Below are 16615 nucleotides of genomic sequence, written 5' to 3' on the forward strand. Positions count from 1 at the left end.
TCCTACTTTTATATGCATCAACTATTCTGTTTAAGCGTTCTTTTAAGAGCTACTCAGTTATGATGATACCAAACCTATGTTGCTTTCTTCAAAGAAATGAGTACTATGGATGGTTAGAGCAACTTTTAATCATAGATCATGTTGTGACGAAGGAAAAAAAAGAGGATAACAAGAGTGTCAAAAATACTTACAAACCAGTTCAAGTATCACACTCAAGATCTCCAACATTACATTCCTACCAATAAAACACAATGATCCCTAAGATCTGTGTCCAGCAGAGTCCCGGATCTTCTCGCTGTAGTTACTGTCAGTATCTTCTGATGCTCAGTGACCTTGACAGACAGCTGGTTTTCCGGAAACCCAATTTTATCCTCAGTATCCAATTAATGGCAAGGAATAACCATAATAAAGAATCATGAAATTTTAATTGTATTCGGAATTTTAAAATACAGCTAAGACCAAAGAAGTGTGTGATGAATAGCAGGGCATGGCTCTTAGTATTCATTTTAACTTACAAAGTAATAATCTGATATTAGAGAAGAGCAAAATTAAAACCAACAAGTGAGTGCACTGCGCTGAACAGGAAGTTCTGAAACAGCACAAAGGTCGGCTGTATGACAAAAACACAAAAGCAAGCGACAAGCCCAAAATCTAATATATTACCAAGTACCTCAGTCTATGAGGAGACTCTTTGAAAATAAAGGTTAGAGGTGATTAGCAAAAGCTCAATTATTCTAGAGAAGTATTGAGAAGTTAAATTAAGTATTGAGAAGTTATGAGCCTACTGAGAAAGTATGTCCTACATATGCTAGCAAGAATTAGCAGACGAGCTAAGCTAACCTAACAGATGGAAGAGGGAAATATTATAAAGACACTCGTAACTATAAAAGACAGATCCACAAATCATCTGCCTTAAAGTCCAGAAGTCTTTAAAAATGAACTTCAGAGACTGAAAAGAAGCACACAGATCCAGTAAGATTTTAAATATTTAGCTATAATTAACATTAAAACATAATCAATAAAAATAAGTAATACTTGAGAAATGGGAAAACATTGTAAGCAACAAGCAGAGCATATAGAGTCTGCAAAACTCCACAGGATATTTATCAAAAGCAATTGGTCCCTTATACAGTGATGTGTGCGACACATGTGTATCTCATATACATATCCCTTATATAGCAAGTCCAATTTTTTTCATTTTTTAATTGGTTATTTTATTTATTGACATTTCAAATGTTATCCCCCTTCCCAGTTTCCCCTCCACAAACCCCCTAGCCCCTCCCTCCTCCCCCTGCCTCTATGAGAATGCTCCCCCACCCACCCACTCCTGCCTCAGCACTGTAGCATTCCTCTACCTTGGGACATTGAGCCTCCACAGGACCAAGGGGCTCCCCTTCCAGAGATGCCCAATAAAACAATTCTCTGTTATATATCCAGTTGGAGCTTGGGTTCCCCCATGTGTACTCTTTGGTTGGTGGTTTAGTCCTTGATAGTTTTGGGGTCTGGTTGGTTGATACTGTTGTTCTTCCTATGGGGTTGCAAACCCCTTCAGCTCCTTCAGTCTTTGCCCTAACTTCTCCACTGGGGACCCCATGCTCAGTCGAGTGTTTGGCTGCCTGCTTCTGCATCTGTATTGGTCAGGCTCTGGCAGAGCCTCTCAGAGGACAGCTCCACGGGGTTCCTGTCAGCAAGCACTTCTTGGCATTAGCAATAGTGTCTGGGTTTGGTGTCTGTGGATGGGATGGATCCCTAGGTGGGGCAGTCTCTGGATGGTTTTTCCTCAGTCCCTGCTGCACTCTTTATCCCTGCACTTCCTTTTGATGGGAGGAATTCTGGATTAATATTTTTGAGGTGGGTAGGTGGCTTTATCCATCAACTGGGGGACGTGCCTATCCACTGGATATGGTCTCTATGGGTTTTCTTTCCCCTTTGTTGCGTATTTCAGCTAACATTCTCTCTGTTGGGTCCCTGGCATCTAGGACTTTCTAGTGGCTACCCTCAGTTCCCCCTTCCCACTGTTACTCTCCTCCTTTCAAATTCCTGATCTTCTGAACTTTTCTCCCATCTCCTCTAGTATCAGAGCCAGCTCCCCTTCCCCCCCCCCCCAGATCCCTCTAAGTCAAAAAATTTTTAAGACTGAAAATCTTTCAAAACCAAACACGCAAACATTTGAAAACAAAACATTAGAAAATATTAGTCAAAAGTCATAAATATCAAAATATAACAAACAAAACTCATTTCTACATAAAGCATTCATAATGATTATATTTAACAATGAAGCTGAACATTTCCTAGGTAATCAATACTGGTTTAACATTTACAACTCATAGCCATAAAAAGAACTTTTAACAGACTGCCCATTGTTCTGATTTGGTTTTTGCTGTTGTGATAAATGGCATGACCAAAAGCAACTTGGGAAACAAAAGTTTATAGGCTTACACTTTCAGGTCACCAGCATCACTGATGGAATGAAGAGGAGGAACATAAGCATGGTGCTGGAGGCGAACATCACGGTGGAACACTGCTGTTCACTGGCTCGCTCTCTGGCTGCTGCTCAGCTAGCACATATGTACGTAGGTATGTACGTATGTATGTATATCTCACAGATCAACCTGCTTATGGATGCTGCCATGCTCATTGGGCTGGACCCTCACGTAGCAATCAATCATCCATCAGGATAAGTCTCAGGTCAATTGGATCTGGGCAATTCCCCAATTAAGACTCCCTCAGATGACTCTGAGCTATGTGAAGCTGACAGCTGAAGTTAACATGGACATTCATTTTCTATTTTATATGTATAGACTCTTACACATATGAGAAATACACATGAAAGTAGCATGTGCTCACACTGTATATTTATATGTATATATATTAGATACATAGTATATAACATATATACACACTATACACACACACACACACAGAGTTTGTATATGCTAGACAAAGATTAGATCTTCCTCAATCAGATAAAGGTATCATTAGAGGCACACCGTTGGAAGAGCATTGAGATCCAGAGCCTTCCTGGCTGCCACGATGTACAGTTTCGCCATACCACACACATGCTCACCCTTACAATATTCTGCCTTGTTACAGGTCAAAGGAGCAAAGCCTGCTGACCATGATCTGAGAGTCACTGACACAATAAGCCAAGACAAATCTTTCCACCTTCTAAGTTCTCAGATATTGTCACAGTAGCAGTAACAACAAAAATAATCTAATAACACACACACACACACACACACACACACACACACAAAACTTAGAATTAATAAACTTACCAAGATTCCTAGATAGGTCGGTATGAAATATCTCCAAACTATAAGCTGAAGATGAAACTTGATAAGAGATATACGTGACTTCCTATCTGATGTTTTCATTGTAATATATGAGGTTAGATTATTATTAGAAGAGGAAGATCGCCGGGCAGTGGTTTAATCCCAGCACTTGGGAGGCAGAGGCAGGTGGATTTCTGAGTTCGAGGCCAGCCTGGTCTACAGAGTGAGTTCCAGGACAGCCAGGGCTACTCAGAGAAACCCTGTCTCGGAGAAAAAAAAAAAAAAAAAAAGAAAAAAAAGAAAAAAAAGAAAAAAAAAAGAAGAGGAAGATCGTGCAGAAGCCAGACAGAAGAATGAAACAGGAACCATAAAGAATCAGAGAGTTGTTCGGAGAAATGCAGTCTGACTGTCTGGCTGACAGCCCACTTGAAGATGACAGTGAATTTAGAGCATCCTTCCGAATGCCTTTCTCCAAGTGTTCAATTCTTGGCTGAAAGCATGGAGGAAGAGGAGAGCAGAGTCCAGAGTTGGGTTTATCAAGCAGATACGATAAAAAGAATTGCAAAGGTTCTGGGCACCATGTCATCCTGACTGGTTAAGAAGGAAATGAAGTGAGAATGAGTAGATGGACAGATAAGAACGTTTTAAAGGCAATCATAAAGAAGCCACTGTGACAGAGAACTGATAGCTCCCCTGGCAATCAGGGAGCAGTTCACTAACATGACTAGGTTCTTGATGAGGTGAGGTGTCCAGATGAAGCACAGGGAAGGACATTACAGACAACAAGGAGGGTCTCTGAGCCAGCGATGATGACTAGATAACCATGCAGAACTTGAAACTGCCCAACATGAGTGCTGCCCTTAGGAACCGAAAGACACTGTGATGTCCATGCTTTTGGTAAATGAGAAGCAAGCCACAGATTAGATAATAGCAACAACAGGCAGCAGTAGCACAGATGAGTGACAGACACTGCAAAAGAAGGAGTTTTCAAAGGGTAAGGAAAACATTTTACTCCCCTAAGACCAATTTTCTCCTCCCATTTCAAATGTTGTAATTTTGGGGCTAAAGAGATGGTTCAGTAATTGAGAGCTTGTATGACTTAGGTTTCTAACATGCATTCCAGGTGGTTCAAGACTGTCTATAACTCCAGCTCCTGACACCTGTGGCCTTCATAGTCACCTTCACTCGTGTAAACACACACACACACACACACACACACACACACACACACACACACACGAGAGTGCACAGGCACACATGCACCCTTTAAAAGAAGTGATATTACGCCAGGCAGTGGTGGTGCACACCTTTAATCCCAGCACTTGGGAGGCAGAGGCAGGCAGATTTCTGAGTTTGAGGCCAGCCTGGTCTACAGAGCGAGTTCCAGGACAGCCAGGGCTACACAGAGAAACCCTGTCTTGGGGAAAAAAAAAAAAAGTGATATTACTTTGATACATTAAACTGTTCTCTACTAAAGAAAAACCACCTCAACAGATCAAGTAGCTATTATCCCCAAATGGTCAGTGCAGTACAGATAAAGTATTCTCCCATAGCACTCACAAAATAGAATCCAATTTCTATTCAAAGTACAATACAAATGTATATGTATGGATGTTTTGTCTTCATGAATGTCTATGTACCATGTGCATGCCTGGTGCCTGTGGAAGCCAGATGAGAGTGGTAGATCAAATGCAGAGCAGGCTTCCATGACAGAGCATGGTGATCTACATAATTTCAGAGTGTTACATCCCTGGAACAAATCACCTTTAAGTTTGGTCACTTACAGAAAGAAGCAAGTGAACTTCCCCCCAAGCCAGAGGATGTAGATAGAGGCTTGATGACCCAGAATTTGTGACGGTCTTTACAAGTCCATGAGAAAGATTTACATCAATGGCTCCTGTACTATTTATGCCAAAATGAATACAGGCTGAAGACTATTGTTTCATGGACTGAAAGCCACAGGTTTCAGTCTAAAAGCTTCTGCAATGGTTACTGGACATCAGAATGGAAGTCCTCCACCATAACCACACTACCTAGACCAAGGTAGCTAGATTCTAGTGCACTATAATGAAGATGGCAATTTTTGTCATAAAGGGGTATAAGATTCAATAACTGATTTTAATGAAGTCCACACTGCCAAGCGTTTTAAAATCACAGAGTATAGAAAACTAACTATGTAGAAGTTTCCAGCATGTGAAGAGAAAAGAACTTAACTTGTTACGGCCATACAATGAATAAGTGACTTATAAACAACAAACAAGTGAGTGACATTTTCCTAGGTAACAGAGTTAACAGGCTCACATCACTTAGGACTCAGCTGCCTCGCCCTTGAAATAAGAAAAAGGAATCTTATGGTACTCGCACTACCAGAAGATCCTCTTTCGGCCTCTTTGCTGATGCAAGTAAGGGTGATGCCCTGTCTCCTGCTGGCACAGCAGATTAGATCCATGTAAGACTTCAGCAGAGAAACAGCAGGAAGATCCTCACTACTGACCAAGGAACTGCTGATGATCTCACAAAAATGAACAGACAGACAAAAACTAATGAAGGTGTTTAACATGAAATCTGACTGCAATACTATAATTGAGCATCTCCATAAAAGTATTTCAGCTATAGAGTGACCAGCCTAAGAACAGATGGCAGCTCCTGATGTACACTGGGCAGGCTGAGAAAGTCCAGGAGGTACATGGGTTTTAAGAGCTTACAGCACTCTGAATTGTAAGTGAGGATTTTCTTGCAATGAGTAGATTTTCCCTTCTGTCACTTGTCACAGGTTTAAAACCCTCACAGCATGTATAACGTAACCATGTGGGGCCCACTTTTAACTTGGACTAGTCTAACTTCATCACATAATCAATTAAAAAGAACCATTTAAGAAGGCATCTTCCAGCCTTGTGGGATAACACTGTTGAAACTACAGTAAAGTCTTGACTGTGTGTGTATTCTCTGCCTTATAATTTTCGGTTGTCACCATATGTACTTGGTAATTAAAAAAAAAAAAAGTCTGCTACATTTAATGTCAAATCAATCTACTAAGTCATTTTATTGTTTACAAAGTTTCCTAGCCACAAAGTCCTGTTACTTCTTGTACACACAGACTGCCCAGCAGTGTTCCAAGCCCTTCTGGTATGTTAGTGGCTTTTACTGACCCTCAACCGCTAAAGGGGCTACACCACAAACTGCTTTGTGCATTCCTCCTTTTTCCTCTGATGGCTTCTGTTGTTTACAGCAGTAAGCTTTGGGGGACCCCTTTGGGGGTTACTTACCAGATATCCTGCCTAGCAGACATTTACATTACAATTCATAACAGCAGCAAAATTATAGTTATAGCGTAGCAACAAAATAACTTTATGGTTGGGGTCAGCCCAACTTGAGGAACGGTACTGAAGGTTCGCAGCATCAGTACAGCTGAGGAATGCTGCTTTACAGCATCTCATAACTGGTTTCAGATACTTGGATCAGGGCTTTCTGGGTCCCTATTGGCATGCAAAGAAAGTTTCCCAGAAATTCTACAACAGTGGCTTCTTGGGACACTAGTTTTTAATCCAAAAACTTGAAGCACATGCCCTGCATGTGAATGCTTGCTTATTTTCATTCCCTTGCTGTCTCCTCCCATCCACTTCCATGGTAGCCATAGATGTTGGCAATTTTAGAAGTTTTGCCCGTTGTTTAATCTTCAGAATCTGCTGTAGGTAAAGCAGATGTTGTTAATATGCTTTACTACCTTCTGGCAGGGTTTCTATACACAGGCAGATCACACAGCTGAGATGAACCAGTGGGCCAGGAACTCTGGGCAGCACCTTTCTGCTGCAATCTGTTCTTAAGGCAATGCTAGTGTTTTCATTAAACTGTATGTAAAGCTCCTTCCAAAGTACTCTTCCTCCATCCGCCTGCCCACTATGGACTCATATATCCATAGTATACCACCTTCCCCAGTATACTGGTAGGTATGGGGGTGATCTCAGAAGGTGTAGGTAGCATGATAACAACCCAGTAATGGCAGATTCATTTATACTGCTTACACTTGGATAGCAGGCCTCAGGAGAAATCAGTTTTTGAAAAACCAAAGTAGTTTTTGGTTTTTCCTATCTGCCCTCAAATACAAATAAAAACAAAATAAAGTTTTACTTCAGATTTCTTTTTACTCAGCAATCCAGTCAAGCAGTGTGTAAGGGAAAGCTGTGTTAGTGTTTTAATTTCAAATAAAATACATTTGTATTAAAAAGCACACACGCTGGTAGACACTGTTTCTGCCCCACAGATCACATCATCCAGTAGAGAAAACAAATGGAGAAAAACCGGTAGCTGGAGTGCTGTGCACAGAGGTGTGACACGGGGACCCTGCACTCTTCCCTATATAAAGTCCCAGGCTTCACTTCTGCCTAGCACTGAGGCCAGGCCATGTGTCCAGTGCCTTGCCACAAACACTTCTGAGTAGCTGTCTTCCAGCCTGAGGACAAGAATCAAGTCTCACTTTTATTTGCATCTATAGGTAGCACAGTACCTAGTGTGAAGCAGACACTCAGGAAGTCCTGAGTGAGAAGCAGCAGAGGACTAAATGACAAATACAGAGATATTTCTGTGTAAGTCTGAGCTGTAGGATGATTTGTCTCACAACTACAGCTGAAGAGAAAACATACTGTCCCCTATGAACATTTGTGACTGCTCAACTTAGAAGCTGAACTGGTATTCAAGGAGCTAAATTACCAGGACAGCCAGCCCTTATAAAAGAAGCTAAGTAATGCTTATATGGTCACTTCCAAAAAAGAATGACAAATTTTACAACCATTAAATAGTCAAATCTCAAAGACTCAATTTTTCAGAATGAAATCTACATGGAAAAGATAGGTCTGCCATAAGCTTTCACACTGAAGTTCAACAATTGCCTTATGTCAAGCATAGTCATAGGGCGTGACACTCATCTCTTGCTACAGCAAGCCTGGTAAGACACATCTCTACTGGATTTCTAAGGCAGAACTAATTTCAACTAACTAGTGCAGTAATTCAATTAGTGCTTTTCTGTCTTTAAAAGAATCCTAAATTTAACCCGAAAGCATTTGCTTAGACATAGAGCAGTAAATCTAATTTACAACAGAGCACCCAAGTCTTTCAGTACAGGAGCTACAGGAGAGCAGCTCATTGCCTGCGTCCCACACACTAAACCACACCAAAGGCCTGGGGCTAACTATGCACAGCAAGGTCAACAACTGATTTTTAAAACAGAAATTTTATCAAATCTCTTTCCCTGACTTCAAAGGCTGTAATAGTTGTCTTTAGGATCAAATTCTGAGTCTTCCCATGTGGCCTGTCTTCTGAGTTCTCTCATTATACAAACTTTGTCCCCAACTCCATAGTCTGCTGTTTAGTTACAACAAGCAATTTCCCTAATCTTGATATAGTGTGCTGTTTCTATCCTTTGGTTTTCTCTTACAGCCTCCCTGGTAAATGTTTCTCATTTCAGTATCCCACTAAGGGTCCATCTCTTGGAAAGTCTTAACTGAACCTCGTCTACCTCATCCTACTGGAAAAGACCAGTCCTTCTCTTGGCTTCCCTGCTAACCTTTCTTGAAGTAATTTTGTTGTTGTTGTTTTAGAATTGGAAATAACCAATCTTTATTTTTACATCATCACAGATACTCTGACACATAGGCTTACTTATGTGTACTGAATAAATGAATGAGTAAATGGATGGAAGAACAAGAAAAAGAGCTTTATAAAGTATTATGTCTGTCCCAAGGCTTCTCATGTATGGCAGAGGGAGCCTTTAACTCACGGTCCTCCTACTCCAGCCCATCTACTCCTGGGATTACAGGTGTGTGCCACAACTACAAGATACTCTTAGAAGAGCATGCATGGGTGTGTGCATGATATGTGTGTGAGTATGGATACATATATGGAGATCAAAGAAAAACCTCAGCTGTTAGCCCACAACTTCTACCTTGTTTGACACAGGGCAGAGTACACTAAGCTAGCCTCCAGGGATTCTCCTAGCCTGGCCTCCCTCTCACCATAAAGGCATAGAAATTACAACTGTGCACTACTGTGCCCGGCTTTCCATGAGTTTTGCTGATATGAACTCAGGTCCTGCTGCCTGCACTTTGTTCCCTGAACTAGCTCTCCAGACCTAGAAGGAGTATGCTTTTTCGAGACATTAAATGCTATAAATAATACAGTACTGATATTTTATCTTCTATAAATTCCATATTTTTATATTTAAAATAACTTTTCAGTGGAAATTTATAATATATTTGCCAGAGGAAATTTGGCCACAAACCTATTTATTAACATGTAACTATATTCTTAAACTTATGAATGATAATGATTGCTTTATTTTGTTAATTCACTGGAATATCACAATTAACTGTGGCTAACTTCTAACTGTCCATCAGAATGTTGAGCTACTCTGGCTTACCCAGCCTCTCCTCTTGGTCTGTTTTTACCTCTCAGACACAACTGCCCTTCCTAAGCCGGCTTTCTTGCTTCTCAATTATCCTGCTGCCAGAAGTGGGAAGCAACAATCAGCCTATGTCTTGTGTGAGCAGAAGAACAGGAAAAATGATTCCCAAATGGAAGATAATTCTAAACAGTAATCCATACAGAAATAAAAATAAAGAACTAAATGAGATCATATGTGTTTATCAATCAAAGTTGAGTTCATAATTCTGTTTTTTTAACCCAAAGAAGACTATTCCCAAGTACCTTTGCCAGTCTGCTGACTCTCTACTTCTAATTATCCTTTAAGAAACTTGTCAATCTGATAAATAAAAAGTTCAAAGATATAAGAAGCAAGAGAAAACTAAATTCATTTCTTGTCAACAACTGACCCTAAAAAAGGGTCAATCAAATATACAGTCTTATATTTATGACTAAGTTCCACCAAAGGGAACTTTGTAAGTTTATCAAACTACTATATCTTAATTTGTCCACTATGTTTATAAATTGTTATTTGGAAGAAATGCTAATGATTTTGAGAAAATATATATCAATAATTTTGTTCATCTAAATACTCGTGATTATTACCAAATTACCGAAATTATAGGATAAGAGTTGGTGTTTTTATTATATGTAAAGACAGCTCTTGTCAAAAACAGGCTGTCAATCTACCAAACACCATCTAGACAAGTGCAAGGTAAAATATCAGTTCTTCAGTGATGCAGCTGCATTTCAAGTTCTCAACAGCTACATCTAGGTAGAAACCACTTCACTGAGCATCGAAGGGGAGAGCATATCTATCGTCATATGGCAATTTAAAATCATGGTAAGAAGCAAAATTCTAAATTCATTTATAACAGCAATGTAAGTTCAAGTGATCTCTTGGCTTGCTACCTAACAGGAAGATAAGGTACACAATTAGAAATGAGTAATAAACCATATAGCAATGAAGGTTTTAAGACCAGAAAGTTAATTATATATGGTTAATTTAGCATTTTACTGAATAGAAAATGAAATACCTAAAGAAAGTAACTTAGCCCTTCCTCCCATTTTTAGATGAGGATATAAATCCCAAAAATGGTACAGAAATGATAAACTTTCTTATTTAGGATAGTTAGCAGATGCAAACAGCCATCATTGGAAGCAACACAGTGTGTTATCATTAATAAACTAAACAAAGAACTGGCTATTCTGTGTGTCCTGAACCTGACTTTCTGCTGAGTACTCAAAAGGACTGCTCAGCAGGACCCTTCGGGTCAGAGGCTCTGTGACTAGCCTGCCTAAGTTCAAATGTCACTCCTTGATTAACTACTACGCAACCTTTAACAAATTACACATCACTTCTTTACCCATTTTTGAAAATGGGGCAACATTAGAATCATTTCACAGGGTTTGAAAGGTACATATGGCAACGTGTGTGAAGTGCCCAGAGAAACCGACAGGGACTGGTTCTCCAAAATGTTAACAAGTTTGCATTTGCTGAACTTGATCTACTAATGACTTTCTTTGATCAGTTTCTACCTACTGTCAAGGTCTCTTTTTCCTTTTCTTTCTTTTGAGGCAATATCTCACAATATATAAAGCTGGTCTCAACTTTATATAAAGCAGGCTAGCCTTGAACTCAAGAGATCAGCCTCTGCCTCTCCAGGGTTGGGATTAAAGGTGTGTGCCACCTCACCCAGTCTAAGCTTCAAAATCATCTCCATGACCGTTCTATAACCACTGGGCTATAGCGTGGCTTTTCTACTTCTACTCATGGGAGAACTAACAGTTTTCACCCATAGACCTGGACATGCTTACCATGTATAATACATACATAACTCCACAGAAAGCCTAGAGATGTAATATATTTTTTAAAAGAACAAAAACATTTCCCAAATTAAAAAAAAAAAAAAAGCATGGGGCTTTTTTTCTTCTTTTTCTTTTGTATTAATAAGGCTAAGTGAGTACTACGTAACTCAAAAATAAAACATTCTTGAGTTACAAGGATTGAAAATATCTCTGAGACTCATGGCCTCCTGTTTCTAAAAGTTTAAGGTTCTGTATATTAAATAATGTTTAAATAAGTATACTCAAATTTTGGAAGACATTTATTTCAAGAGTAATTTTAAAAACACATATGAGACTTACATAATGGCAAGAGTTGTTCTTTGAAATACCCCAGTTCTCTGAGGAATTCAAATTAGTTTATCTCTTAAAAACTGTAGAGATCAGAATGGAATCCTTTAATTTTGTGGGTGTAGGAGCAAGGCCCTGGATGGTCAAAGCTAACAACAACAACAAAGTCAAATTAAATCAAACTAAAACAACACTGAAAACAAAAACAAAACAAAAACAACCCCCCCCCAAACAAAATGAAACAAAAAACAACAAACCCCCAAAGCCGTCTCATTTATCTTTATACCTAACTTCATTCTTTGGGAGTATTTTTAGAACTAAGCTCTAGAATTGCCTGTCTGTGGGAGGCTTCTTCCCATCGAAGTGCAGATCTTACCTTTGTATCTTTAATTAGCTCTTCAAATCAGACACTTCCCTGCCGATAACTTCTCTGTTCTAATTTGCTCTCAATGCCAGCACTGACAGTCTGCCTCTCACCTGATGCTACATAGTAACACTTTAGGATTTTGTCCACAGGTCTACAAGGAAAGCCACAGCAGGTGGTAACTACTCTTGCAGAGGACAAGAGTAATTAGTGATGTGGGATACAGGCAGAGCGTCCGAGCTTTTCTTTACTCTCTTGTTAATAACATGATCTCAACCCTTGCTTCTTCAGGTCTGGCACTTGGTTGGCTCTTGAGATAGGATGATTGCATAGACTGAACTCTTAAGATCACATATATTTCTAAAAGTGTATTCTGTGTATTAAGAGAAGTTAAATAATTATATTTAAATTATGAGCCACAAATTTTCAAGAATAATTCATTTGAAAAATATACAGAACAGTTAGGTACACAATGGTAAGACATGTTCTGTCATTAAGTTTTACAACCTAATACCACTTCTTTGCTTCAGAAGAACACTAACAAACAGCTAATGTTTCTCCAAATGAAGCCATGTAAGCTGATCTACAAACGTCTCATATGATTTTCCCATGAGTCATCTGCTATCTTCTTTTGACACTTCACAATATTTTACAAATATTGATCTTCAGATTCTATAAATAAATTCACACAAGACTTTGTCATAGGTGCCAGTTTAAATTCACATCATCTAGGGGAAACCTAGTGGAAGCATAAGAGCAGAAATGCACAGACTTGGAGAGTGGACTATCATTAAAAATATAAGAACTGTGCAAGAAAAGCACTTGCTGAGTTTTCCGTGAGGTTATTAGATATTTAATCACCTAGCCCTCTAGTAGGTTTTGTTCTGTATTCTTTTGAGCTTTTGCTATCTATGCAAGCACATTTCCATAACATAGTTAGCATATATTGTACATGAGAAATAGGGAAATTGCAAGGTTAAGTGGATATAAAATGTTCTCATACTTCATTTTTTGTGAGTCAATTAGTTACTACTACATTTGCACAATTAACAAAAGATAACATGGAAGTCCTATTTCTACACTGGCTTTTCAAGTTGTCACATGCTCACCTACAGTTGGCACTGCTGTTCACGTAACTTTCCTGGAACAAACCTTATTGATGAAACATAACCCATTAAATCTGACTGTTTATATTCCACAAAAGCAACAGCTAGGCCCTCTTCTGTCAATTCAATTCTGTTTTACTCATGAGGATCAAAAGCTGTTTGCTTCAGGCTAATTACAAGATTAGCTTCATTCTTCTGTTATAAACACAGACACAATGGAAGATATGATTTACAGAAACATGAGCAAATTGTCAGACTTACTTCAAGGGCTGAAATGTCATTTACCTATGGCAATGTAATAAAAATCAAGTACCGGTTCTTTAATTATTCTGAATTATAAATTATAATATGAACCGTATAGTGACACACAATTTTTCACAACCTGTTACACTACACGAGTATATGTGTATGCTTACATATAAAACCATGCTGCGACATAGAAATTGAATTTCCACGACTCCTTTGTCTTGAAATTTTGTATAAAGTACTGAATGTCTGCACTTTGAGCTCTCAGAAGAAAGCACTTTAACTCGGAAATACCTGTAAGTTTTACAGGCATCCTGGCACATTCCTGGATGTCTAGAGTAAAAGCAACGCTGTCTCACTTTTTCTTCTCCAATGGATAAAGTTGCTGCTTGTGTTTGTTTGCCATCTCTAATCTCCTGGGTGAAAGAAAGAGCCTTAGACACTGAGGGTTCACGTCACCTTTGGAGACCCACACGGCACTCACCTTGTGATAAAATTGATATACATCCAGGAGGAGAAAAAGAGCCAACTCAACCCAAACGCACAACCTGTAGCTCCCTTAAAAGAGGGTCAGGGTGTTGGGGGCTCTGGGAGAAGGGAGAAGAGCTAAGAGTGCGATCACAAAAGGGACTTCTTTTCAAGGACCATATTTGGGGAAGCGTTCCAGACCGAGGCAGCCCTCCTCGCTCCTACTGGAAAGGGGATCACAGGGACCGCGCTGCCGGCCTTCCCTCTCTCCAGTGCTTGGCCCTCACCCCCGAGCCTTAGTGGGGGAGGGGACAGAGAAGGAGGCGGCCGGCCCCCGGGGCCCCTAGAACTGCTAGCCGCAGCCACTGCAAGGCCTGGCCCGTGGCTCGCGGCCTTGGGGGACTCCGGTCCAGGGCGCTACACCGCGGCCCATCCGGCGGGAACCCTGCCAGGGCCTTCGACTCGACTCACCGCTCTCCACTTCGCTGCCTTTCTTGGCGATCGCAGTGTTCCCCATGACCCGGGTGTCGGCGAGCAAAGGTGACGGAGGGGAGGGGACTGGGGCCGTCCCGCCGCCCCGCAGTCTGCAGCAACTCCCGCTTTTGCTGGGCGCCCACAGACCCTGGAGCGCGGCGTCCGGGTGCACAGAGTGGCTGGGTGTCGAGGAGAGATGCTGCGAGCTCTCCCGCAGAACTGTGGCGGTGGCGGCGGCGCGCGGACACTCCCCCTTCCCGAGCCCGCCCTCCACGCGCGTCCCCGACACCGCGCGTCCCCAGTAGCCGCACACCCGGAGTGCGACCTCCGCCTCTTTCCGGGCGGGCGCGCCGGAAGTGACGTACTCAAGCCCCCCGGCGGCTCGGACCCCTCTGTGCAGTCCTGCAGCAGTAACTTATTGCTCTCCGGTGTGGATGCTGGGCTTGTCCTCGGAGGCTAACCTCGAGGTAGCGAGGGACATGGGAACCGTTAGCTTGGAAGCACCCCAAATCCTTCCTCGCCGTGGCATCCGGTGCCCTAGAGCCGGGCGGGGGGCACAGTGCCAGGGCTCGGCCTGCTCCCGCATCCGAGTGGCGCGCGTTCCGCACGCAAAGACTGCTCTCACAGGCTCTTTCTGTGTGGGTGGAGAAACGAGCGTGCGCCCCTCCGCGTTCTGCTGATCCTCCGGTCAGCATTGGCTAGGAATGCCTTTTCTGTGCTCCCAGCTGTCGTTGGAACCTCTTCCCTTCGTTTTTCTGGGTATTCTCCCAATACACCAGGTCAATCACCACTTTCTTGACAGGTTACGAGTTCCCTCTTCATGGTCTCACCTGATTACCCTCGCAAATTCTGTCAGACTTTCTAAGAAGAGATACAGGAATATTTTACTGTTTTTACACAAGTACGTTATGTGCATCATCACAGTCACCAGTTTCATGTGTAGATTTCAAAATAAACACATTCCCAGTTGATCTGTGCGCGTCTATGCATCTTGGAGTGCTTGAGTTTTCCGTGAGGCTATCAGATATTTAATCACCGATCCCTCTAGTAGTTTCTATTCTCTATTCTTTTGGGCTTTTGCCATCTAAGGAAGCATTCCAAATTTAGAACAGAAAGATCAACTTCTGTAAGGGCCGAGACCATGTAAATTTATTTTGTGTCTGCAGCACAAACCACAAATGAGCATATAATGAACGGATGGTTGTTGACTGGAAAGTAAGCTAAGGAGATTTCTCACAACATTTTTAAAGTTTTGTTACTGGGGGTGAAAAGCAGCTGTGACTGGAAGATTCTAAACAAATTCATGCATCTGTTTCTTATTGGCAAGTATGTTAAACTGACAAGCATGTACACCGAGTATACTTCGTTCTGAGTGTCGTACAAATAGTAACTAGTTTCCTCATAAAGTCCCTATGAAAATATAGCAGTACTACCATTGTTTTACTTAAGATCCAGCTGAGGCACAGAGACATTAAGGACTTATCCAAAGTTGCACAGCTATTACCTAATTAGAAGAATTTGAAATGAAGAAAGTAAAGCCATAGCATCTCGAAAAGTGCCAGAATGCTATCTTTATTATTTTGATTTAAAATGAATTGAAAATTATAACTTCAGAATAGACTATGGGTGCTCTTTCATTACAGCAAGCCATACTGTGTGGGGACGATGTCCTTTACATACCAAGGTCAGAAAATAACCTTAATCACCAGATACTATTAACTGGGGCTACCATGAACTGGAATAAACTGTGACATAACTCTTGAACATACCCTTACATATATATCTCTTCAGACCATGCCAGGAACTTAGTGTGCTATCATCAATATATATATATATATATGTTTGTTTAGTCCTTTCCAAGTGTGTTATTTGTCCAAAGAAGTATGAAAACACTCTATCAGTCACTTCTTCAGACTTTACTTTTTTGTGAAGATCTTCATGTGCTTGTAAAATTAATAATTTACCTGTTTCTCTGGCTAATCAGCTCTGATTTTTTTTTTTTTTCATTTTCTAGATCCAACCAAAGAACCCACACAAAAACTGAAGTGGGATGATGTGGTGGTTTGAGTAAGCATGGGCCCCATAGTCTCGTGTGTTTGAATGCTTGACCATAAGGAGTGGCTTTATTAGGA

The 16615-nt window shown here is 40.9% G+C and overlaps 1 protein-coding gene across 1 annotated transcript in view; it reads right to left on the reverse strand.

Moving 5' to 3' along the window:
• Nucleotides 1–14804, reverse strand: part of Prkacb (protein kinase cAMP-activated catalytic subunit beta) — an 88545-nt gene extending 73741 nt beyond the window's left edge. Inside the window, exon 1 of the mRNA XM_034499575.2 lies at nucleotides 14481–14804. Coding sequence (XP_034355466.1) covers nucleotides 14481–14526 — 46 coding nt within the window. The 5' untranslated portion in view covers nucleotides 14527–14804. The remainder of the gene's footprint in view (nucleotides 1–14480) is intronic.
• Nucleotides 14805–16615: the final 1811 nt, after the last annotated feature.

This window comes from Arvicanthis niloticus, chromosome 4 (assembly GCF_011762505.2).
Source record: "Arvicanthis niloticus isolate mArvNil1 chromosome 4, mArvNil1.pat.X, whole genome shotgun sequence".
Lineage (NCBI taxonomy): Eukaryota > Metazoa > Chordata > Mammalia > Rodentia > Muridae > Arvicanthis > Arvicanthis niloticus.